The sequence below is a fragment of the Heterocephalus glaber genome, unplaced genomic scaffold (assembly GCF_053883595.1).
Source record: "Heterocephalus glaber isolate CG9 unplaced genomic scaffold, H.glaber_assembly_v1.0 deba00001444, whole genome shotgun sequence".
NCBI classification, from domain to species: Eukaryota; Metazoa; Chordata; class Mammalia; order Rodentia; family Bathyergidae; genus Heterocephalus; species Heterocephalus glaber.
Window position 1 is genome coordinate 22077876 of NW_028258297.1, and position 23512 is coordinate 22101387.

The window sequence follows — 23512 nt, forward strand, 5'->3', positions numbered from 1 at the left end:
TTATGTACTACTCATAGGATGAAAACCAATAGAAAAAAATAGCGAAACACAGCAAGTGTTACTGTAAGCAGGTAAAGTTTATTCCTCATTATATTTGATTCTCAAAGACAGAGAGACAGAAGCAGGGGTAGATGGGGAAAGACTGAATTACTCTTATATTAGGAGTTGAGAAGCTTACCACACTAGAAACCCAAATCTCCACTACCAGATTTATTCCTATACATATTTTCTACTATGTCATTTGACCATGATTTACACTCTTAATTTGGATAGGGAAATGTTCTGCTTAAGGGGGTAGCATATAGTAGATGATGATACCGATTGTGAGTAGTGGTTTTCAGCCTTGGCTGCACATTCAGATACCCTGGGCTGCAGCTGAGACCCATCCTTGGAGAGTTCTGGGGACAAGACCCACGCCGTGTGTGTTTACGTCCCTTCTTGTGGGCAGCCAAGCTTGGGAACCAGTGTTAGAGAAAGCGATGAACTTTTTTGGACGCTAAATCTTGAGTAATAGAGAAAGCTTCATTCAGGATTTTTATACTATTTTAAGGCTTTGGTGAGGCTTTCTGTTTAGGAGCATAATTACTATTTACAACTGTACTTGTGAGTATATATGATTCTCATAGAAAAGTGCACTACAGTTGCATTTTAGGACTCTTCTTTTGAAATCATTATTAAAATGTTAATGTTTTATTCATTGACTTAAAATCACTAGACTACTAGTTTATTTTTTAATCCATTTTATGGCATTAATACACTTTTAGAATCTTTTAAGAGCAATTTTCTGTAATATGCATCTTATTTATTGTATAACATGAGAAAGAAGGTAGTTGCAGAATTCCTAAAATGGGTTTTTAGTTTTTTGGCTTAAAATATTAGAAATGACACCTTACTTTGTATGTCAGCAGAGAGATGGGTTGATGTCACAATGCTATCAAATAGCCTTTTCTGTTTGGGTGAATTATGTTGGGAGGATAACTATTAAGAAATCTGGGGAAATGGATTCTTACCACCACATAATGAGGAAATGCAAGCCATTTGGACCTTCAGCTGTTTGCCAGTCACTTATCTGAAAGACCCAGTAAAGCATTTTAATATCCTAAAGCAACTACTTCATAATTTGATAACATGCCAACCCCGTCATTTCTTCTGCTGTTTTCAGATCAGATCAAAAGAGGTAGGAGTGCTCCCGTGTTTTGAGTCTATCACGGAAAGCTGAGTTAGAATAGGATGATGAAGAACTAGTTAGTGACTTTGAAATATTTCTAGAAGTGCTTTTGTCAGATATGTCCCTGAATTATATAGTTTATTTCAAGAGATATAATGCTGTCCCCCAAAACAACTATGGACAGTTATTAACATCTCATATTGATTAATCCTCAGTTAATAATCAGAAAAGTTATGGTTGTTCACTTTTTTTGATAGTTGAAATACAGTGACACAACAAAGGCTTATGTTTTCTTAAACTGGGGTAGAAAATTGAGGTGAAACCGGATCTTTCTTTTTGACCGCATTATTTTGGTAGGACCAGATGGATCGTACTTCTTCAGGTCATCATCGAAACAAAAAAAGAAAGGTAGCAGAGTCTGAATTTTGTGGTGTGTCTGGTTTTATTAAGTAATTTTTTAAATATTTTTTTTATTAAGTAATTTTAATGCTGCAAAAACAAAAGCTTTTCATCTAAGTTTTATAAGTAAATATACAAGAAAAGTTTATTGCTTGGAGATGTGTTATGAAGCACAACAATCTGTGTTAACATTTTGAGACTGCAGATATAATTAATGTTTTGTACTTGCTTTCCTTTGTGTTCAGCAAAACTTTCATGCTGTTATAGGCATGTTTAAGAGTGGCATAGTAACATGTTTAAATTTAGAAAATCTTGGTCATCAGGGACTGTCTCTTGTGTACATATACACACATACATGTAATGTGTGTACGTCAGAATTTAAGACCTTAGGGGTCTTTAGGTTTTATGTTGTCTGACCCTTTCATTTCCCAATAAGGATGCTGAGACAGACCATTCAGTGTTTTGACCACATTTAGTTTCTTACTCGGTAACAGAACCAAACTTAGAATTTAAAAATCATCTAATTCCTCTCTTAGAGTTCCTCATCATAGCATTCTGCTTTAGAAGAACCAGCACAACTCTAAATTTACAAATCACCAAGTTGCTCCATAGAAAGTAACAAGTACCAACTATCGCCAATGGATATTTTATATTTTAATATTCTTTTTTGGTTTTGCAGCATTCTAGAAAATTAAAGATTTCATTTACTTTTTTAAGTACTTTGGTGTGGTGACTGTCTAGCTGACTTTCTCATTTTTCCTAGCAGCTTGTTTCTACAATTCTGAGCATCACACTTGTGTGTTGTATTGACATGTGAAAATCGTTACTGTTTAATAGCAATCATATGATTGAATTATGGTTTAAATCTCCTCTAACACTGTCCATCATTTAGGCGTTGTGAAAGGAAGTGTTCCTTTTAGTGCCTATTATTTAACAATGTAGTCTAACTCATATAATACAGTGTCTGTGGCAATATTTGCAATTATATTTTTATCTCAGTGCATTAACAAACGCAATTTGCAGGATGGTTTTCATTATCTTTTAACAAATAGTAGGTCCCTGATTAATAAAACCTTTTGCTGAAGTAACTTTTTTCCTAGAACATTTATAATCTTGTTAACATTTCAAATTCTCAAAATTTACCTCTGATTAAAGGGTTCTTGCATATCATTTAGGCTTTCTTGTGGCTTTTGGATTTACAATGAACAGTGAGTGTTTTCAGATACACCCCACAATGGTGATTTGTCAACAGCTGTATTTATATGTGAGATAGACTAGTTCTAGAGATGACCACCTGACTCCAATACATGAACTTCATCCTGCTACTGGTTAATAATGGCTTTTAAAATTTATGTTTCAGAACAAAGGAAGAATTATGCCCGTGACAGTGTCAGCAGTGTGTCAGATATATCCCAGTACCGAGTTGAAGTAAGCCTCTTTGATGTTTGGTAATGTTGTAAGATTCTCGAGGGAAACAAAAATTGGAAGTAAAATCAGAATCATGTTTTATTTTATTCGTATGATGTATTTTAAGTTGTGTCGACCTTTGGTTTCGATTTGGTACCCAAGAATGTTACATATAGAAGTATTATGTTAGTCTGAGTTCTGTTTTCATAATGAATAAATTAAAATCATAACCAGTACTCATTGATCACTCCCAGCCCTATTTCAGTTAAAACAAAGGCTTCTATTTTGTACTCTAGAATCTTCTTGAAATTAAACCTTAATAAAGTGAGTCTAAAGTCATTACTAGTTCTATTTAAACAATGATTTCTTTTTCATTGTTGCTCTGTTGTTATCTTTTAAAGTATTTGCTCTTAATTGGAATCTAGGTGACCTCTGCTTATAATAGAAAATATTTGAGCAGGGAAGTAATTTTTAAATTGCTCTTATTTTTATTTTTTTACTTACCTCAAGCATACTTAATTTTGTTTCAGAAAGTGGTATCAGTAGAGTGAGAAGCCTGACAGTTGATACAGAATAGGACTGCTGTTGGTACTATGAGGTATTCATGTCCAGAACATTGTAACTACCATCTAGACTGCCATTGTGTGGCACTTAAATAACCATAATAAAGTGGAGGAAGGTTTATTTAAAAAGAAATCTATTTAAGCTGTTAAGAATTTGTTTCTATGTCACACTATTGCAGCTCAACATGGCTCAATGTGAAATAGATTTAGATATCTTGTGAATCCAGACATTATCCTGCGTATTCAACAAACCCTGCTTGCCTTCATTCTCTGAGTAAAACAGTCATGAAGGTGTACAGTACATTATGTTTGTCCTTCACTTTTCTGCTATCTGACCTCAGGTTAATTCTGCTTTCTTTTGGAAATTGTGTATTAACAGGTCTTATGTGTGTGTATTATAAATATTTTCCTTTCTTCCTACTGACAAGCACCTGACTACCTTTGTTCTGGATCGGAAAGATGCTATGATAACAGTTGATGATGGAATAAGGAAGCTGAAATTGCTCGATGCCAAGGGCAAAGTATGGACTCAAGATATGATTCTTCAAGTGGATGACCGAGCCGTGAGCCTGATTGATTTAGAGTCAAAGGCAAGTTTGTAAAAGTTACACAATTTTATTTTCAAGAAAATGCCACAAATATTCATGTGTAGCATCAGGTCAGATTATAAGAAAGTGGGTGGAAGTTTGACAAAATAAAATATTTATTTTACTTACAGAATGAATTGGAGAATTTTCCTTTAAACACAATCCAGCACTGCCAAGCTGTAATGCATTCCTGCAACTATGATTCAATTCTTGCCCTGGTGTGCAAAGAGCCGACTCAGAACAAGCCAGATCTTCATCTTTTCCAGTGTGATGAGATTAAGGTAAAGAAGGGTGACTTCTTCTCCCCTAAACAGTTGTTCTGTCCTGTCTTCTTAATTATTTATTTTTATTAGATGACTGTTAGGTACTGTATTGTACTAGCATTTTCTTTTTTTTTTTTTTAGTACCCGGGATTGAACTCGGGTCCTTGCGCTTGCGAGGCAGGCAGTGGAACCACTGAGCTAAATCTCCGGCCTGTACTAGCATTTTCATTGCTGAGACTTTTGTGTGAAAAACCAATACCTTAGAATATACTGGGTATATACTATACTAGTATATATTCCTGAGTGTTTCCATGCTAAGTAAAGAGGAAAATAGAGTGACATTAAAAATTCAGATGCATTTTGTTTATTTTGTTTAAAAAGTATAGATAATATATTAAATTCTCATCAAGGATCTTGGGCTTATAATTAAAACTTGAATTTTCAAAACCCATATTTCGTAGACAGTTAATAATCTTGCTACTTTTCTATTTTGTTCCACACTGATCATAGTACAGGTTATTGCAGTGATGCACTTGGACATTTCCTATGATACTGGTTTAAAGTTCACCGTGTAGTTGTGTTACTTGAATAATTGCACAGGTTTTGCAATCCTTAAGTGCTGTGTGAAAACAGTTGTGTGTAGTGGCCAGTAATAATAGGCTATATCCTGAAAATTTATATTTCAAAATATGCTATAATTTTCAAATGATTATAATTTGTGATGCCTTATTAGAACTCAGAAGTTATCTTCAGCCTTGAATGTCTTTATTTCCTGAGTTGATTTCTCTAAGAAAGAAATAGTTTTGTGTTGATTGGTACCTTATCAAAGCAGTGATTTATCATTTTGATTGTGTAATAGAATATACTTGTAACTTTTTTCTTATGAAGAAATTCTGGAAGGCCAACATAAAGAAATACTGGATTTTTCTTGTATTTCTTCGACATTAAAATATCATAGGTAGGGCTGGGGATTTAGCTCAGTGGTTCTGGCGCCTGCCTCACAAGCGCAAGGTCCCGAGTTTGATCTCCAGTACCAAAAAAAAAAATCATAGATAAATTTAGATTGACTGTAAGCAGTTTATTTTATAAATATCTTCTACTTTCAATTGATATTATAGATGATTGTTTAAATTTTTGTTTGAAAGGATCAGTGGCATTTTAGTAATCTGTATATTAGATGTTCATCAAGGTTTTTGTACACTGTAGTCCATTTAAAAGTCATAAATTATATGAAGAATTTTGTAAAACTAGATTATAAAATCAATAAATATTACAGTGAATATTTTGCTCTGAAAGGATAGTGAAATTAAATTCAGACATTTTCAAAACAGAGTACTAAGTCAAAGGATATTTGAAATTTGATGTTTGTATTTATACTCTCAAAGTCTTCTTGAGAGCAAAGATCTACAGTACCATGTGAATAAAGTTCCTGGATATCAGTTTTGGGAATAAAATGAATGTCTTCTTTGGTATTGGATGGGTTCAAAGTAGATTTATTGAATACTCTTTTATTCTAACTAAAGCTCTTGTATCACTAAGTGACACTAAACACATTTGCTCATTAGTGCCATAGTCCTTATATAAGACATTGATTTCCTTGGCTGATTAAAAATATCTAAATGCAGTGAAACATACTACAATCTCTTTTATGTGGATCGTCTTATAATATCAATTTTGAGTTTTCGGGTTTTTTTGAGAGACTTCATTCAGAGATCTTTCCCACCATAGTGGTAAAATTTCTCTTAGAAAAATAATCTCCCTTTAAGAAGCTCAGTATTTGTAGGCATGATTAGTTTGAATATTCCTATAATAGAAAGCCTTGGCTTGATGTTTGTCATGTCTCACTGGGATGAAGACATTCCTATGGACTGCTTTGGGAGGCATTGGCACTGTTTATTTCACTGTCAACATGACCTTGGCCAGGCCATTTCATAAATTATTTTGATTTCTCTAACTAGAAAAGAACAACAGATTAGAAGATCTTGAAATCTCCGTTGAGATCTAAAATTTTATGATTATCAATGCTTACTATAAAAGAATATGCAGCATACATATTTGAGAAAGACATACATAATTACAGAGAGTAAGCAGGCACAAAAATAGAAAATGAATACATCAGCCACAGCCCTATATACATAATAACCACTGGCTATAAATAAACTTCATAGACAAACGGTTTTGTTGCTAATCTCACATTGGTTCCCAGGAAGATCAAATCCTGGAAAATATTGTCAGAAAAATATTAGAGAACTTCATTATTTGTAGGAAGTTAAATTTTACCCAAAATGACAAAATGCTTATCCAAAAGTATGCAACCTAATGTTGAAGTTCGTCTCATGTATGTACAAGGTGTAATGGAAAAATATGGCAAATGTTTAAATTAAAAATTTCTATTACAGTAAGACACAGTGCTGTTAGTCCCTCTCAAAATATTACCTGTCACTTTGAACACATTTATCCCATTGTTCTTTCATGAGTGTCTTGTTGTGTTGTCACAGGTGCCTTACTGTCCTGAATTGACAAAAAATGTTTACCTTTCCTGGTTGAGGAAGAGCCAGAAGTTGTATAATGCTAGATCCACTGAATAAAGAGATAAACAGATCATAAAATTTTCCCAAGTCTGCCTTTCTTTTGGATGGCACTAAGCCCAGGTTTCACCATATTTTGATCATATCTCATAAGGACACTCATGAAAGAACTTCCAGAACTTCTTCAGAAAGTGGCAAGAAAAATGGGATAAGTATGTCCAGAACAAGGGAGAGTACTTTTAGGGACATTAATGGCAATGTGTCTTTTACTGTAATAAACTTTTTAACACTTTAAAAATTCACCATGTATTTCCATCACTCTTCGTGGTAGTATGTTAGCTGTCACTGTGACAAGATACTGAGATAATCAACTTTAAGGAGGAAGGTCTTGTTTTGCTCACAGTTGCAGAGGTTTCTTTTAGCCCAGGATCATCCCTTGGCCCTGTTGTGCCTGGGCCTGTGACACGCCAGCACATCATGGTAGGAGGCATGTGGCAGAGGAGCTGCTCACTCATGGCATCCAGGAAGCAAAAAGAGGCTGGGGCCCCAATCTCTTCCCCAAGGGCTCACCCCGATGACATCACTTCCTTCCACCTTGCCACCTTCCTAAAGCTTCCATCACCTCCCATTAGCACCACAGGCTAGGGACCAGGTCTTTGGAAACATGGACCTTTGGGAGGCACTCCAGACCCGAACTGTAGCAGATGGGTTTGCCTTCAGCTAGGAGTGGCTCTGCTGGGATCCAGTGACCATGTTTTTGGCTTAATGGCTTAATGCTTGGGGGATTTTGGGGGTGAGAGAGGGAAGGAACCTGTATTTGCACATCCTCTTCTAACCCCTTTCTTTCTTCACAGGCGAAGATGCTTAGCCAGTTTCATTTTAAGCACATGCTTATACTTTCAGATTAATCTTTAAAAATTACTTCAGCTTTTGAATTGTCATTTTAAAGTTCACCATAAGAAACACAAGAGTGATGTTTTAAAAACAGATAAAAGACTTTCTTTTTGAATCAAGATACTTACTGATCTAGACAATGAATATAATCCTTTTTTTTCTGTGTGAATCTACATAGCAGATTTTGGAAAATCTATAGCCCTCCAGGTAACTTGTCTCTTCTTGCAGGCAAACCTAATTAGTGAAGATATTGAAAGTGCAGTCAGCGACAGTAAAGGAGGGAAACAGAAGAGGCGGCCAGAGGCCCTGAGGTAAAAGCATTAAAGGAAATTAAGGGGTAGGATTGGTTGCTTTCTTTTTTTCTCCTAAAGGTTTAGAGAAATTATGTTCAATGGAGATACATTATTCTGTTTTCTAGATTACACTCTGTAGTCTCAACTCATCTGCCTGCTCTGCTTTTTCAGTATGTTCCTCCTCCTCCTTTCCTCTCCATGGGCCAGGTCTGTCTCTGATACAGCTTCCACTTGGGGGAACCCACAGAGTCATGACAGACAAGTGGCATTTGAAGAGAAAATAACCTGAGGTTATGTAAACTAAACATGCAGTTGGTTCACAGCTTTTCCAAATGACATGAGATGCAGAAAAAATTTCAACCTAGTTTTCAGCTGAATTTTAATTTTTCTGTATTTTTCTACCTTGCATGCCTTTACAAATAGCCTCAAATACAGAATAAACTGGGAAAGCCTTATTATCCCTTAACATAGTTCTTTTTGAAGTTGAAGATCTAACGGTATATTGTGATAATGGATGTGTAATAAAACAGAGATAGTAAGATGTTGATTTGTTTTCATTGCTATTAGGATGATTTCCAAAGCAGACCCTGGCATACCGCCCCCACCCAGAGCCCCTGCCCCCATGCCTCCGGGGACGGTCACCCAGGTGGACGTGAGAAGTCGCGTGGCAGCCTGGTCTGCGTGGGCAGCTGACCAAGGGGATTGTACGTATTTCTAGAATTAACCCTTTCTGAACACTCACTCTGAGTTGCGAAAGCTTTTGCTTTCAAAATTTGATGCTAATTTCTGAGCTGAAGTTCAAGTAAATTTAAAAAATTAAACCTTAAAGGAAAGTTAAGCTGTAAGTACTGTTGAGATTATTGTCTGTAAGACACAAGTTATTTAATAAACGTGGTGTTAGGATGAGAGTCTTTTTTTTCTTTTAATGCTGAGAGCAAGTTTCATTTAATGAGCAGTTAAAAATATAGTATATAAATAAAGAGCAAAATAAAAGGTAGATCTTTCTCAAATGGGAAGACCAAGAGATGGAGGGAGGAGGAGATAGGGGAGGGAAAAGGGATGAAGAAAGGATTAAGATATGTTATGCACATGTACTCCCTCCACCCAAGGAGTGTACATGCACATTATGTATGCAAGCATACGTAGTACTAGAATATGCAATAGTAATAGTCATAGATATGTAATAGATAGATAGTACTAGAATATGCACCAAACAAAAGATGACCAAGTCATCTTGTTTTTGTTGTTGGTGGTCAGATTATATTTCAGTCCTTCCATTTATTATTATCTCAGCACTGTCCCATTGTGGACAGAGTTGCTGTGGCTGACACCCAGGATGTAAGGACAGTGGTAGGGAATTGGCAGTGAGGAGGAGGAAAAGGCATTTATCTTCTGGCCAAGCTTGTCACATTGACCCTATGTATATATTATTGTTTTACTTTGGCTTTTTAAAAAAACAAAACAAAACAAAACAACTACAACGTAGAACTTAGAGTAACTTTTTCTGTCATACCATTTTATTAAAAATCTATTAATTTTTATGACTAGAAAATGCTTTAAAATGTGTTTGGTTCAGTCTGCTCACTTTCCAGAGGAATAAACTGTGATGCGGCAGGGGCAACTTTGTGAGAAGGTCTTTCCCATTGCCTCCTACTCATCGCAGCTGCTTAAATCTTTAATTTTTCAGAAGTTTGCATGTAAGCCTAGCTACAAAATAAATGAGAGAAATAAATATTTTAAGCTATATCTTTTTAAAAAATAAAATAACAAATATTTTCTCAATTTTATGACAGGTTTATTTTTAGCAACTGTATCATTTTCTATCCATGTCCTTTGTACTTGAAATACTGTGCTTAAAATACTAGGAATGTATAATATTTTCTGTATTTTGTGTGCTTACCCTGTTTTTGTTATCATTTTGGTCGAAAGAATCTATTTTTTGTTGTTGTTGCTTTTTGTTTTGTTTTCTGTTTTGAGAGATCTCAAGGTGACCTTGAGGTAGAGGGATGATTTGACATCTTAATTTCCAGACATTCCAAACAAATTTGTAAAACATACCTCAAACTTAATATTATTTGTAACAAACAAAAAATTTATCTCAGAGGTGTTTCTGACTCTGACCCGATTTTCTTTAAAATAGTTTCTGTAATGTCATGTTGTAAATACAGTGAAATAGGGTTTTCAGATCTTCTCGTTCCCTACCAGGCCGAACAGAACAACGCTCGGTGCCTGGGGTCTGTCGGGTAGAGGCCGGTTTAAGCTGGAAAGCCCGAGAGGAGAGGAGGGTCTTTCTGATCTCTGAAGGCTCTGGCTGCCCCGGCTGCCCAGCTTGGCACCCCGGCCGTGGGGGGCTGCTCGCACTCGCGCAAGTGACCATAGTGGAATCGTGGCGGTGGCCTCTCAGAGCCTCCAGTCCTCCATTTCTGGTGTCTTCCACTCACTCTGCCCCCCAGATGATATTCTGGGAGCTCTCTGTTTCACCTTCAGCTTCCTGCTTTCTGTAGCCAAGCCAGGAGCCAACCACATGCAGAACAACAGCTACCTCGCAAGATCTCATACGTGGACATTTTAGTGATCTTAAAGTAGTTACAGCCACTAATTAAGCGTTGTAAGGCTGAGTGATTTCCTTTTTCTTTTTTGGCAAGTGTTCCATTTGTGTGTAATGTGAGCACAAAGGAGGCTGAGCAAAACAGAATCTACAATTTTTTTGCAGTTCTGTATATTGAACTGTATGAGTCATAATGATGTATTATGAGTAATATTTTCATTAATTGGGATCTATTGATCTTGGCCCATCCATATATTTTAGATTTAATTTACTATGAAATACTTACGTTCCGTTGTGGTGTTAACTGACATCAGGAAGGAGTTCATGATAATGACCTGATTAACACCATGCTATAGCCACCTGAGCTACCTTAACATTAGACATGCCCTTGAGATATTTGTTCTTGAATTTGCAAATTCTTGAAGGTATTTCTGCTTTTAAGGCATATAGCTTAAAATTAAGAGCCTAACATTGTGGGACTTAAGCTTAATTACAACTAGAATTTAAGAAACATTCTACTTTCAGAATTTAGAAAGTTTTATCACAGTCACAGTTTTGGCATACATAAAAATTAGTAACTTTGTTGCATTAGAACTTAGTTGGCCACTTTCTTGTTGTTTGCTTTGTTTTGTTTTTATTTTTTGAGATAGGATCTCACTATATAGTTCAGGCTGGCATTTAACTCTATGTAGCCCAGGGTGGCTTCAAACTTGAGATCCTCCTGCCTCAGCCTCCTGAGTGCTGTGATTACAGGTGTGTGCCACTATGCCTAGTTCTTAGTTGGCCACTTCTTGAGAAGTTGAAGCTGTAATGCTAGCTTACATTCTTTCTTGTATAGAAATTAAAGGGTTCTAAGGTAGGACCTCAGGTTGGTTCCACTAGGGAAGGGAGAGAACAGAGAGGACAAAAGATCGTCTTACAGGTGGGAAGGCCTAAGGTGTCACCTCTCCCTTGGACTTCTATTGATGGTGGCAAGGATGTGTATCTCATGAATGATGGGAACAATTTTGATTTTACGTAATGGAGTTCCTCCGTGCCACTGGCATTCTGTTCTAGTCAGTTTTTGTGCTTTAATTGTCTGTACTGGTTTCATCTTAGCAGTAGGGTGAAAGACTTATGATTCTCCTTCATTTAGTTGAGAAACCAAGGCAGTACCAGGAGCAGGAAGAGACTCCTGAGATGGTGGCAGCCCGGATCGACAGGGATGTGGTGAGTGTGACAGTCCTCTTAGGTCCTTGGCTTTTATTTAAAGAGGAAAAATAATTACCTGAAATAAAGGTTATGTAAATAAAAGGTGTTCTGTGGAAATTATATTTTCTCTTTCCACTGACAATTATGCCTTTTGAGTTGCTGTTTTTCTTTAAATGTTTTTACTTTTCTAAAAATATTTATTTGGTAGACTTACACTATCTAGTAAGAACTAGCATATTAAATAGTTTTACAAAGTCTTGAAATTGATTTGAAGAATGGTTCAGTTTTTCTTTTTTTTAATTTTATTGGTACAATTTAAATATACATAACAATCACATTCATCAGAGGGTGTTTATGCCTGTACATGATACAGCTTGGTTCCTCTTTTTCTCCCATTCCCCTCCCCTCCCTTCAACCTTCCCTTCCCCCTTATTTACAAAAGCTTTGCTTCTATTTTTTTCTTCTTTTTTGGTTCAGTTTTTCTTTTCTCATAATTTGTAACTCATAATTAAGGTGTCTTTTTAATAGGTCTTCTTGAGGATTATTAAGATTGTATTTTAGAATGCTTGAAAGTTAAAAGTTAAGTGGCATTTTAAAAGGATATATATATATATGTTTGATATTTTATATAGATTAGTGCTATATTTTTTTTTTTTTGGTACCAGGGATCGAACTCGGGTCCTTGTGCTTGTGAGGCAGGCGGTGGAACCACTGAGCTAAACCCCCAGCCCTACAGTGCTATATTTTTAAAATTTCTCCATAGTTTACTTGGAGAGTGACAATGTCCTGTGAAAAACCCATAGAACATGATGTTAATATGATTAACTTTTATATTTTACATATTCCTGCTTATTTGGAAGTAAATAATTAATGAAATTTGAGTTTGAAATTTAATTTTCACATCACACTATCGCATATTATGTGTGATGAGAACACTATGAGAACATGAGTAATTGAAGATAATAATCTGAGTAGATATTATGAATGCTTTCCTGATGGTATTGAAAATAGAGCAAAATTAAACTAAAGAAAATGTGAGGGTCAGAACTTAGCCATAGGTATATTTAGTTCAATTTTTTTCTTAGAATTAGCAATCAAACTTAAAATTTGCATGTGGGAGTTCTTTTCCCCTCCCTCCCTTATTTTCTCCCTCTCTTTCATCTTTTTTCCTTTTTTTCTTTTTCTACTTTCTGTTGTTTACTGAGTAGGCCTAAGGCAAAAATAGTTTTACTTTTTAAATTTCATTCTACAATTTCTAATTCCAGCAAATCTTAAACCATATTTTGGATGACATTGAATTTTTTATCACAAAACTCCAAAAAGCTGCTGAAGCATTTTCTGAGCTTTCTAAAAGGAAGAAAACTAAGAAAGGTAAAAGGAAAGGACCAGGAGGTAAGTTGGTTTTCTTAATCTTCTGAAAACTGTTCAGTCCTACGCTTGGTAGTGCTGTGCCTGGTGGAATTTCTACCCCTGTGATCTGCTTAGCCAGCACCACTGACCATGGACCAAGGTCTCTTACGTAGTTGGAGGACAGCACCAGAGATTAGGCAGAGTAAGATGAGCCCGGGAAGAGCTCATTCTGGTTCCCAGTTGGCTGTAGTGAAGCCAGATCCTAGGTTGCGCTATCTAGATCAGAGATCCTGAGACTCAGGTGGTGACCCATCTCTCTAAGGTTTTCATTAGCCATTGTAAATTAGTGTTAATCAAAGAAAGTCACAGTTCTGTTCTCTTATGTGGGTTAATTTTATTGTAAACATAAAGCCTTATTTTTAAATAACAGAGTTGAGTTTTCTAATTAAAATATTTTAGAATGTCAAGGATTTGAACTTATTATCACAAAACTCTAAGCAATATATGCAAAATTACCTAGAACAAATTTGAAGTATGTTGCAGTTCAGTATTTAAAAAGCCTCAAGATAAATAAATTTGTAAATATGGAAGCAATGTCACCCATTAGCGTTGTCTTCTAGATGTGCTTACCTGGATATATGTCACCTCCACATTTTGAAATTAAGTATTGCTTCATGGTATCTCAACCCACTATTCTACTCTGTTCTTCATAAAGGATACATTATTCTCTTGCTCACCCAGATTCTGAACCGTAGATTCTTCTTTGACTTTATTCACTGGCTCATAGCCATCATTGATTTATTTTTATCAACATCTCCCACATCCTGCTTTTCTCCTTTTTCATTTTCATAATTAGCATCAGTTCAAACTATTACTGTTTTTTCACCCAGCTTTCTAAGCAGTGTTCAACCCTCTACTCTCGTGTGCTCCGAGAACAATCTCCTTGAAGCTCTAAGTCAGCCACTTCATGCTCTGCTGTAAAGCTTGTTAGCTCCACATTCTATTCTCCAGCTTCTCACACTGAGAATCAAGACTGACCACAAACTAACCTCCATCCACCTGTCCACTCTTTACGTTTCTCTGGTTTCATGTTTGTTGTTTCTCGTACATGCAATTTATTTATTCCATATGTTGTTTTTATTCAACCATGATGATTTCCTCAATTAGCCCTAGAAGAAACTTTAAAAATTAAATGTTAAAAGTTGTTTTTCCCTGAAACATCTTGTAGGTATACATTTTCCCATCCTCCCAACCAGATGGAGTTTCTTTTCATAACATTTGATCGATACATCTTTGTTATTTATCTGATTGAGATCCTTTTATATTTTAAGACCCTTCTGAGCAGGGGCTTGTTACTTAAAATCTTCACAGTGATAAACACATTGATAAGCACTTAGAAAGGCTAAAATACATATTTATGGAATTGACCAAGTCATCGGTAGGTCTAAGCCTGGAGGAATCCATGCAAACTTTGAATCTTTTTAATTTGTTGCAGTCACGCTATGAGATGTAGTAGAATAACTATGTGGTAAGTCTGGTGTAATCGTCAAATTTTCAGATATGAATGTGATTTTTGTTTTTGTGTAATACATTTCCTTGGAATTTTGTTCTCACCTCCTTCTCCTCCTATTTGTTTCGTTAGAGGGTGTTTTGACGCTGAGAGCAAAACCTCCACCTCCTGACGAGTTTGTCGACTGTTTCCAGAAGTTTAAACATGGATTTAACCTTCTGGTAAGTGAAAAATATATGTATATATCATTAGATAAAATAAATTTAAAAATCAAAGACTAGCCAGGATGTCCTGGAAATTAAGAGATGTAATTGTTCTTATTGATTTTTTAATCTTTGTTTTGATCAGCTTTTAATTAGAACAACAAATTATAAGAGATGTTTATCTTAGTAAAAAAAATAGTGACTTGCGATTTTTTTAAAGCTAACTTCTCATATCTCTCATTCTCTCCGTGCTAATGAATATACTAACGTGAAAGTGGTCATAAAGAGCTCTTCCTCAGTCTACTTTAGACTTCTTTCAGTTTCCATTCTTTGCTTATTACATCATTGTAATATACTTGTTTGTTTTCTTAATGTTACAGGCCAAATTGAAATTTCATATCCAGAATCCCAGCGCTTCAGATTTGGTTCATTTTTTGTTTACTCCATTAAATATGGTGAGATTTTATTAATAAAGTACTCCTTCTTATTATGGTGTTCAACCCCAAGTGTTTGTCTGGATTATCTAGTGTTTCTTCATTACCTTCATGGGTATTGTTTCTCCTACCACCTTTGTAAGCATTGAGAGTGTGAAATTTGAGAGTTTAAAAGAATCTTGGAAATCATCAGTTCAAGCACCTAATTTAGGACTCAGCATGTGGTTCAGTGGTAGAGCACTTTTCCAGTTTGTGTAAAGCCCAGGGTTTGATCCCCAGTACATAGAAAAGAAAAGAACAGAAAAGAAACAAACAGACAAAAACCCCACCATATTTTAGAGATGAAGTAACTGATCTTTTCATCAGTACATGCCAATGTGTATTATACAGTGGCTTGAAATATGTAGACATTTTTATCCTAATCTCAAAATAGGCTAGTCACAAGAAGATCCATACTGAATGAATGGTTTTGCTCTATGCTGTTACACAGGACCCAAATTATTTTCACTGAGGTGTTCTGTCTTCTGAGCCATTTATTCTTTTATGTGTTTATTCAACAAATGGTAATTGAAAATCTGTGTGTTTGGCATTATAATAGCTCAGGAGGAAAAAAACTGGTGAAAATTCTTACCCTCTTGAAACTTTTATTGTAGTGTGGGAGGGACAGCCAATATTGTAAATAATTGTATCAATGGTACAGTGTTCTAAAAATCAAATATGACATGGAAGCTAGAGCAGAGAGAGGAAGCAGAGAGTAGCCCAGGTGGTTACGTGCATGCCTGGTTGTGTGTTGTTATAAAATATCACACTTTCTGAATAGGGTTAGTGAGAGAAACCTCACTGAGAAGATGGCATTTTTGAGAATTAGGAAGTATTACTCATAAAGCAGTTTTTGACATCTGTTTCATAAGTAGAAATCTAGTCATCACAGACTAGAGATACAAAACGATGGGAGTTGTTTCCCTGACCTGCAATTAATCTTCATGATCAGGCTTTGTATCTAAAACCATTGATTCATTTTATTTTTGCCTTTCTCAGAAAGGACTCTTTGTTAATTGACTCCCCAGTCCTAACTCTTCTGTTACTCCAATTAATGGTCTTTCTGTAGGGTCACAGATATTTGACTTGGATAGGTGAGATGGGAAGGGACATTTATTGAAGGCCTACAATGGTGATTTTAAACCTTGTGATTTTAAACTTAGGTGATTTTAAACCTTGTGAGTCCCTCCCTTGTATGTGCAGCGTGCTCACAAGCATAGCCTCAGCACTCACGTGTTTGTATGTGCCTGCTCCCTCTCTAGAGGGAATGATAGCCCTTAGCCTTTTACTTTCTTTCATTTCCTCTTCCATCTGTTAAACCAAAGATTGTGATATTTTTCTATTCCTTTATTTTTCTCTTTTATGTTTCCCTCTTCAGCATGTCTATATGTTTTCTGAAAATGCTTCTAGGACTTGGAAGTTAAAATTTAATGGACCAGATAGCAGGTTTGACTCTCAAACGAGTCAGCCTACCACTACCTTTTCTTTAATTTGTTTTTATTTGTTCCCTTAGTACTTTTTTTTTCTGCAATTCAAAGTCAAATAAGTCTTACTCCAAATCTTCAAGTGAGGGAAAAACTGAAAAATCGCTATAACTTGCAATATAATGCGTCACTAGTCTGCATAAATTGTTTGAGGATGCAGGGTGGGAGGCTGTGTATCATCAAGGGTCACAGAAGAGGTGGAAGCTGAGTAGGATTCTGGAGGCCAGGGCCTCCTGGGAGCTGTGGACAGCACTGGAGATACACAGGTGACCCACAGCACCTAGATGGTGCATGAGAAACTGACTTGGTCTGGAGCCATTCAGAAAATAACCCTTCTTTTTATGCCATGTCTCTGAAAAGGTGGGATTTGTATAAAGGATCTGGTTTCCACTCCAGGAGATAACTACCATTCTTCAGCCAGCAGATAGCTCCTGATGAGCAAATTCAGAGCAGGTTTTGGACATCTAGTTAACCATTTTGCTTATCAGGGAGCTGCACCTGCAAGTCATTAAATCATCCAACTAAATCAAGGAAATTTCCTGAAATTAAATTTTAGGGGAAAATACCATAGATTTAGAGTAGAATTCACATTCTTCTGACCCCTTTCTCCTGACTCCTTTAGTTTTGCATGTCTGAATAGGCACAGCCATGGACTTTAATTTGAAGTTCATTTCTTTCAATAGTATTAATGTCTGATTTCTGGAACCATATGTTCGAGTTTGGCATAGTAGATTTTCATAAATATATAAAATAGAGAAAATATAGTTAAGTCAGCTAATGAGGAACTCTACATAGCCATTGATATTTTTCAGAACAGTCATATGCAACTAATAGGTAGATGGTGTGGATGTTGTTTATTAACTTTCATTTTTAGAATTTAAGCCACTTTTGGGATAGACAGGTAGGCTCTTTCTCATTTGGTAGTATGTCGCACATCACCAGAATTTAGTTTGACCATATAAAAACAGTGCTTGTTTTTGACATTGGGTTTTGTCTACACCATTTGAAAATACACAAAGAATAGTCATCTTCTTGCTAAAAAAAGGATTTATTGTCCTCCTAGGTGGTACAGGCAACAGGAGGTCCTGAAATGGCCAGTTCAGTACTCAGTCCCCTACTGAATAAGGACACAATTGATTTCTTGAATTACACTGTCAGTGCCGATGAGCGGCAGCTGTGGATGTCACTGGGTGAAGCTTGGATGAAAGCCAGGTAAGCATACATGAATTTAGCACTTAATGCCTACATGCTGTAAGTGTTGTTCTTTGTGTATTTCATTGATCTAATAAGACATTTATTTAACTTTCTATATATGAAGGACTAGGTGTTACAGAATGAAAAAGCCTAAACCTAAAGCTTGAAGTCTAGTGAAGGAGGTAAAAGTATATATGCAGTATAATGCATGACAAGGGCCAAGAATGAGTCATGAACAGAATGAGGTTGGTTGACAAGACAATGCAGCCAGGAAGATGTGGAGAGCCAGCTTATAAGCTTTATGGAAGAGCTGGTATTCAAAATCAACAGATAATTCCACTAGCAGATACAAGTGTATATGCACTTGCATACACATATACATTTATATTTATGGCATTAACACAGTGTTTTCTGTATGTTCTCTCATGCACTTTACAGAGGTACTGTTATTATATCTATTTTTACAGATGAAGAGAGTGAAGCCCAGAGAGTTTAAGTATTTTGCCCAAAGTTACACGACTTACAAGTAACAAAGCAAGGATATGAAACCAGGCCAATTGGCTCTTGAGTCAAGGGTTCATAATTCCTTTGCTAAGCTGCCATTCCACAGGATGTATAGGATTTCCACAAACACTGAGCAGGGAGAGAGCCTTCCTGGTAGAGAGAAAAAAATGCAAGTGAACATATGAAGTGGGAAAATACAAAGAATGGAGTGTGATAAGGGTTTAGCTGGAGTGGGAGCTTTGGGTAGTGAATGTGTGTGGCGAAGAGGAGAGGAGGGTTCTGAAGGCTTCCATGGTGATGCTGAGGAGTGAGAGCCTGTCTGTCTACGCTGTGCAGAACCAGCAGCTTTATGGACAGGAGCGTGACATCACATTCACGCTTTACAGGGTCAGTGGGTAGCGGGGTCCAGCATAGCCACAGACAAAAATAACTAGAGCAGTGATGTCTCTTGGGGTGTGAATGATGCAGAAGAGGCTCCTTATTAATCAATGTCCACCAGGGCTGGAACAGTCACACCGGCATTGGCAAAGAAGAGTGAGTAGTTTTTAGAATTGTGCATTTGTCAGTAAAGTGATTGAGAGAGACAAATCATTAACAAGTGCGGGGCTGACACCTAGCAAGTCAAGTCATAAAAATATTTCTAATTTCATAGGTAAATAAATAACTTTTACTTGTTCATTTATCCAAATATTTTATCTCACTAATTACAGTAAATCACTCAGCATAATCACCTAGTCACTTAGAGAGCTTTGTATTCCTAAGACTTTTGGATGGGGTAACTTGAAAGTTATAGACTGATTCATATATTTTTTTTTTTCTTCTGTTGAAACACATACAAACATTTTCCACTTAGGTTTTGAGCTTTCACAACTGCTTGTGTTTAAATATAGTTTATACTTTGAATGGTTTACCAAGCCAGAAATTTTGTAAAAGCACTGTAGTTGTCATCTTTTATATTGCAAATAGTATATACATTTATGTATTTATATTGTTCACTTATCAATATATTATATTTTGTACTCTATCATACTGTTTTGTGTGTTATACTATGTTAAACTGATTTCTTAAATATGTTAGATTTATGCAACTTATGATTATAATAAGCCTAGGCGGGATAAAATTTTTTCCATTAAGATTATTAAATTTATCTAGTCTCATAGAATAAAAATAGCTTAGGCTCTTTAGTTACTTTGTTTTGGGTCCTACCTTAAATAAGAGACTCAATGAACTTTTAAAAAACGACTTCAAAAGGAAATATATCTTATCTTCATGTGAGAAAAGAGTCATTTTAGATCCCGATGAAGAGTATAGGAAATGAGTTGTCTTAGTTATTTGTCTCGTTGCTGAGACCAAATACCCAACACCCAAAGTTAAAGGAGGAAAGGTTTATTTAGCTCACAGTTTGTAGGGGCTTCAGTCCATAATCAGCTGGCCCCAAGGCAGTGTGGCCTGGCAGAGGGGCATCGCAGAGGAGAAAAAGTTCATGATGGGCAGAAGGTAGCAAAGCAAAAGCAAGCAAGAGAGGACCCACATCTCTTTCTATCCCTTATATCTTATCCAGACTACTTAGGGTGGGCAGCACTCACACCCTTAATTCTAGTGGCCTTGAGCCTAGCACTGCACCATGAATCAAGCCCAGCGTCACACACTCTAGATCCAGCCACCTCTGAAAAAGGCCCCAGCTATGACTGCATGAGACTTTGAGGGACATCCAGACACAGCCATAACATGAATGTACTGATTTAAAAATGTGTAGAAAGGAAAAGAACCACGAAGATAACATAATAATCTGTATAAAACGGTTCATTTCATCATAGTAGAAATAGAACATGAAGAATTAAATCATGTACGAAAGACGATGCAGTATACTGTGTTGCAAAAGTGAAGGCTTAATTCCCATTGTAGCTATTGTTGTGGCTCATGAATGAGGAGAAGCTTGTAGAAATGTCTGTCTCGGGCATTAAGTGACGAATAGATAGAGATTATGGTTACAGATTAGTTGACTTGATTGACTAAAACTGACTTGATACATTTAATTTATAAAATTGGTCATCTGTTTTATGTAAGAGGACTTCAGAATTTTAAAAATCATGAACCTTAATAATATGTCTGCCTGTTTCTCTTTTGAAAGATATCTATTAATATCAGGAGGTTTCATAATGACCTGAGGGGGCAGAAGGAGTGATCAGAATCTGAAGCTATTTATGCTTTCAGTACTTATCCTATTTCTGTCCCACACAGGTGGTAAAAAGACCCTGTTGAAAGTTGAATTTAGTGAAGATTTGAGGCCAAGTAGTGAAAACAGGTCCCGCTGCAGAACTGAATCTCTCTTGCGTTTTGTCAGGGTGAAATATGTTTGCAAATGGGTTTTCAGGGAACAGAGGGCAGATGAGGCATGTGTTGTTTTTGACTATAGTGTAATTTTTTTTTTAACGGCTGGCCTTACTGAAGACGATTGTGAGCACAGGTAACTTTATTGTTCACACAACTTACAGAGCAGAGTGGCCAAAAGAACAGTTTATTCCGCCCTACATTCCACGGTTCCGCAACGGCTGGGAGCCCCCAATGCTGAACTTTCTGGGGACACCGAAGGAACAAGACCTGTATCACCTGGCAGAGTCGATGGCAAACGTGGCAGAGCATCAGCGCAAACAGGACATGAAGAGATTGTCCGCAGAGGTACAGTTGCTTCGCTTGTCTCTTGTAGGTGGTGCAGTGATGTGCAGTCTCTTGTCCCTGGATTGAGAGTTCGGTTGATGTGAAGATTGTTCTAGAATCAGCAAGTGAAGGTTACCCTCTCCTGCTGCCCAAGTTACCTGTCTCTTCCCTCTGTGTCATGTTCCTGACAGTTGCTCCAGTTCTCCGTTCCCCACCCGCAGCCTGTGCCCTTCTCACGCAGGCTGTGCACCCTCCCGCCTTCCCTGGCTGCCCTCGCCTGTCAGCCTTTTGTCTATTCCTCTCTCGCCCTGTCTGGCACGTGTCCTCCTGCCCCTTGGCTTATTTCCTCCTGTCTTCCTCTCCTTTTGTCACTTTCCAGACAGTTCTCTGAATGTACATCCTCTAAGTCTTCCCCAAGCAGCTTTCCTAAACACTCATTCCTCCTGCTTGTCCTCCCCTTACTGCCTTCTCCTCTATTTTTCATTCTTACCTCTTTCCTTCCCCCCTCCCCTTCCCTCCCCTCCCTTCCTTTCTTGTTTTCTGGCCACGTCCTCCTCCTTCTCTTCTTCCTCTCCTCTCCTTCTCCTCCTCTTCCTCTTCCTACTTCATCATCTAGTTCTAAACCTCTGGAGTCTTGTCAGCCCAGCTGGAGGACCAAAAGCTTTTTCTGAACTCATTTTCAGACTCAAATTATATCCTGAGAAAATAATAAAATACACTGTATCTTTGAAATATTTAATAAGGTTTAGAGTACAACTAATTTGGAGAGCAAATTCAAAGAATAAAATTGGGTATATTATCTTGTCGTATTTCCTAAAAATGACTTTTCTTGACTCTTTGTTGCACTGGAAAAGAAAATTGAACACTAATTAAAGCCGAGCCAACTACAGATTGGGTGATCAGAATCTGAGGAATTAAATAAATGAGGTCTAATTTGAAAAAGAAACAGTAAATTATGCTCCTAAAGTTCTATTCATTCCTTTTATTTAATTTCTTAAATTCATTTTCTCATATTGCCACAAGTATTTGTAAAGTGGCAAACATGATACAAAAGAATGATGTAGCAAACCGTAGGAGATTACATCCTGTGGTCGCTTTTGAGGAGAAGCATTTATGTAAATTGAATTTCGTATAATCTGCCCCTTGAGGCACTGTTCTTTGGACAGTAATACAGACAATTTGTTAAAACCTGAATTTTAAGAAGTCAACACAGTGCTTTGAAATTATCTTTCCTAACATAATTACCCTTTCCTGCGTCTGTGTGGCTGTGTGGAGGGGAAGAGGTGGAGCCCACAGGTGCTTTTCCCTCCCAAGGCGTAATTAAAATGACCTCACTGCTCTGAGCGTGGCTGGTGAGAGTTTGTCCTTGACTGCGCTTTATAGTTGACTTCACGGCTATGAATTTCCTTCCTATTTGAGGAGCACCTTTTCTAGAGAAAAAAATGTAAGCAATCATGAAATTTTAATATATTTGCTGTTGCTGTTACAGCTATTTTCAAGTCATAAAAATTCCCAGCTTATAGCATTCATACTTAAATTTAAAAATGCCTGCTTTATAATGTATGTCTCAGAAGTTTACTTCTGTGAGTTGTTTTTTCAATTTGTGTCTGTACAGAGAAAGAACTGTGTTCTAGACTTTCAGAATATGTTTGTCCACTCTTATGGAGTAAGTAATTTTAGAAGAGGAATTATTGAGAGCCCTTCCTTGTAATGAGTTATCATTTTCCTGTTGTAAACTATTTTCCATTTTATGGTAAAAGTGGTTATTCAAAGGTTTTAAAAAAAAATGAAATGAAAAACTCCTGCTAGCCATTCTCAGGGATTTTAGACCCTGAGATTTGGTTGGAAAAGAGACCATGTAATGGTAATTTAAAATGCAATCATCCCCACAAGAGAGACTTTATTATATTTTATTGCTACTATAATAAATACATTTAAGACAAGGCATGGCTGACTCAGAATCACATTATTTTGTTTAGAATTTAAAGGCAGGGTGACATGTAGTGACAAACGTGGATGGCTATACTCAGTGTCCTGACTTCTTGGAACCAGCACCCCTCAGGAAGGCTGAGCAGTCACCGCCTTAGTCATCTGCTACCACCCCTCCCCTCCCTTCCGGAACTCCCTGTCACTCTCAGGACCTGGTGATTTCACAGTGGTGACCTCACTGGGGTATGTTCAGAACTAGGTAAAAGGTGGGAATGACTCAGATAGTTTCTTGGCCCCCTTTAGAACATATTGTAGTAAGAAAATTGTCTCACAAAATTTAATGTGTTCACTCCAAGGTAAATGATA

At 36.7% G+C, this 23512-nt stretch overlaps 1 protein-coding gene across 2 annotated transcripts in view; it reads left to right on the plus strand.

Annotated features, from left to right (window-relative positions):
• Nucleotides 1-23512, plus strand: part of Eps8 (EGFR pathway substrate 8, signaling adaptor) — a 162195-nt gene that overhangs the window by 109822 nt on the left and 28861 nt on the right. For both annotated transcript variants that reach the window (XM_087214059.1, XM_004845819.4), the window contains exons 4-14: nt 2928-2995; nt 3966-4127; nt 4256-4405; nt 8038-8120; nt 8670-8806; nt 11786-11859; nt 13107-13233; nt 14834-14922; nt 15285-15359; nt 17925-18073; nt 21055-21238. In XM_087214059.1, the coding sequence (XP_087070185.1) occupies nt 2928-2995; nt 3966-4127; nt 4256-4405; nt 8038-8120; nt 8670-8806; nt 11786-11859; nt 13107-13233; nt 14834-14922; nt 15285-15359; nt 17925-18073; nt 21055-21238 (1298 nt within the window). The remainder of the gene's footprint in view (nt 1-2927; nt 2996-3965; nt 4128-4255; nt 4406-8037; nt 8121-8669; nt 8807-11785; nt 11860-13106; nt 13234-14833; nt 14923-15284; nt 15360-17924; nt 18074-21054; nt 21239-23512) is intronic.